Source organism: Crocuta crocuta, unplaced genomic scaffold (genome assembly GCF_008692635.1).
Source record: "Crocuta crocuta isolate KB4526 unplaced genomic scaffold, BGI_CrCroc_1.0 scaffold121, whole genome shotgun sequence".
Classification (NCBI taxonomy): domain Eukaryota; kingdom Metazoa; phylum Chordata; class Mammalia; order Carnivora; family Hyaenidae; genus Crocuta; species Crocuta crocuta.
Genome location: NW_027528608.1, coordinates 3,178,651 through 3,180,857, shown reverse-complemented (window position 1 = coordinate 3,180,857; position 2,207 = coordinate 3,178,651). Strand labels below are relative to the sequence as shown.

The following is a 2,207-nucleotide window of genomic DNA, read 5'->3' as shown; positions in this document are numbered from 1 at the left end:
ACCCCGTGCTTCGCCTGCAACTCGGCCAGCCTCTGCTTCCTCAGCGCCTCCAGCTCCTCCTCCGCCATGGTGCGGCCGTCCGGAGTCGAGCAGCCGCGGCCACGCTCCGAAGGTTCTCCCGCAGCGCCCCGGCGCGAGCGCGACCCTCCCCACTGCGCAGGCGCCCGCAGCGCCCAGGCATCACCAATCCAGCCCGGAGCCGCCCCGCCAGCCGCAGCCAGGGCGCCGGGAGAGGCCCGATTGTTCGATCGCAGGCTGCAGGGCGCCCAGCGGCGTTGGGGCGGCCGCGCGCGCAAGTCTCGGCGAAGCGAGTGGGAGTCTCACTTCCCCGTCCGCGTTGGACGCGCTGCTGACGCGCTGCTGCAGGGACAGGATAATGACCGCACTGCCAGAGGGAAAGAAGAGTGGTTTACAAAAGGGCCGTCAGCAACCAGCGTAATAAGTAGTATGTAAAGTCTGCTGGTGGCCGGTCCGTGTGCTAGGTTCGTGCTAGTTCCGTTTGCAGTTGAGGACGCTGGGGCCCAGAAGAGCGACGTGGGCTGCGGGAAAGTTCAAAAACTGGATTGTGGTGATGGTCGCACCACTCTTGCGGTTGCTAAAAAGACACTATAAATTGTACACTTAAATGGGTCCGGGTCAGGGAGTTGGGGAGAAAGCCCTTGCCACCAGGGCTTTAAGAAGTCAAGTTAGAGCAAAACAAACAAACAAACAAACAAACAAAGCCAAGTTAAAGCAAACTTGGACAACGAGACTCAGCCCACTCGCCCCAGACAGGCCTTTGCGCACGAGTTTGGAGCCGGGCTGTGGCCTGTGGTGTAAATTTCCAGACAACCACCCCTCCCCCTACCCCAGCCTGCCCAGCACAGACATCATCCCAGCCCCCAAAGACCGCCCTGCCTCACCCAGCCACCCTCTCCTACCCCACGTAGACACCCCACCCCTCCCCCACTCCACAAGCACACAGGGCCCGAGGGAAAAGTTTGGGGGGCAGCTATGCTGGGGGAACTCCCTGGCGGGTGGCCTTTAGAATAGAAGCGTTGGGTGTGGAGGGCGAGGCAGTGCACAGCTCAGCCCCCTAAACCCCAGGTTATTCACCTCTTTTTTTCAGTTGTGATGAAATACAATATAAAATTCACCATTTGAACCATTTTTAAGTATTTGGTTCAGTAGTGTTAAATACATTAACATTGTTGTGCAGCCAATCTGTAGAACTCTTGTCATTTGGTAAAACTGAAACTACCCATTCAGTGACAACTCCCCAATTTCTACTTTCTGCCTTATGATTTTGACTGCCTCAGGAAGTGGAACCTTACAGTATTTGTCTTTCCATTTCACTTACCTTTGTGTGTTCGAGGTTCATCCATTGATAGCCTGTGGTGTGTTAGAATTTTCTTCATAGGGCTGAAAAAATTCCATTATGTGTGTGTGTGTTTGTGTGAACACACCAGAACCAGCAGATGGGGAGGCTCACCTCATTCCTTAAATCTAAATGCATTCCCAATGGATCAGATATTTAAAATTCGAAAACATATGTCACAGGGTTATGGTAACTTCTTTCCATAGTTATGTGACAGTTGGAGGGCAGAAATGAAAAGACCCCATAAAACGACCTGAGTCGGGTCCCTCTTTTAAATACATGATTTTGGCAGCTTATCATTTTTTTCCAGGGTCATCAGCGTGCTCAGGTTTTCTGTTTCCTCTCAAGATAATTCTAATTTCTAGAGACCCATTCATTCAGGGTTGCACATTTTAAAAATGCATGGCTACCACATCTGTGTTTTCTGTGTTTCCATCTCTCTAGGGGTTGTTGATGTGTTTATGTTCTTATTTTTCTCGATTATGCTTTCTAGCCACTTTAATATTGTGCTGTTTTTTTTCACAAAAGAGCTCAAATTTATCAGTATTCTTTTATAACTGATTGCATTCTATTTTTATCTTTATTTCTACCTCTCTTTTATATTTTCATTATTATATTCTCTCTGGTTCCTTCAAGTGCTTTATTTATTCTTATTGTTTTTTAATAACAGAAACATTAGAGGAATGGATTTGTGGGTGAAGTTTCAGTTACATCCCATATATAGTGTATTCAGTGTTCTTATTTTTTCTCATTCACAATGTCCTAAAACATTTTTCCGTTGTTTTTGAGGTAATAATAATCTCTTTAAACCTTGAGCATATAATGCATTTATATATATATTTACTTTATT

General features: G+C 47.7%; 1 protein-coding gene across 1 annotated transcript in view; it reads right to left on the bottom strand.

The window, feature by feature from the left end:
- PDCD5 (programmed cell death 5) overlaps positions 1-172 on the bottom strand; it is a 6,133-nt gene extending 5,961 nt beyond the window's left edge. The window contains exon 1 of the mRNA XM_077754640.1: positions 3-172. Coding sequence (XP_077610766.1) covers positions 3-68 — 66 coding nt within the window. The 5' untranslated portion in view covers positions 69-172. The remainder of the gene's footprint in view (positions 1-2) is intronic.
- Between the last annotated feature and the right edge of the window lie 2,035 nt (positions 173-2,207).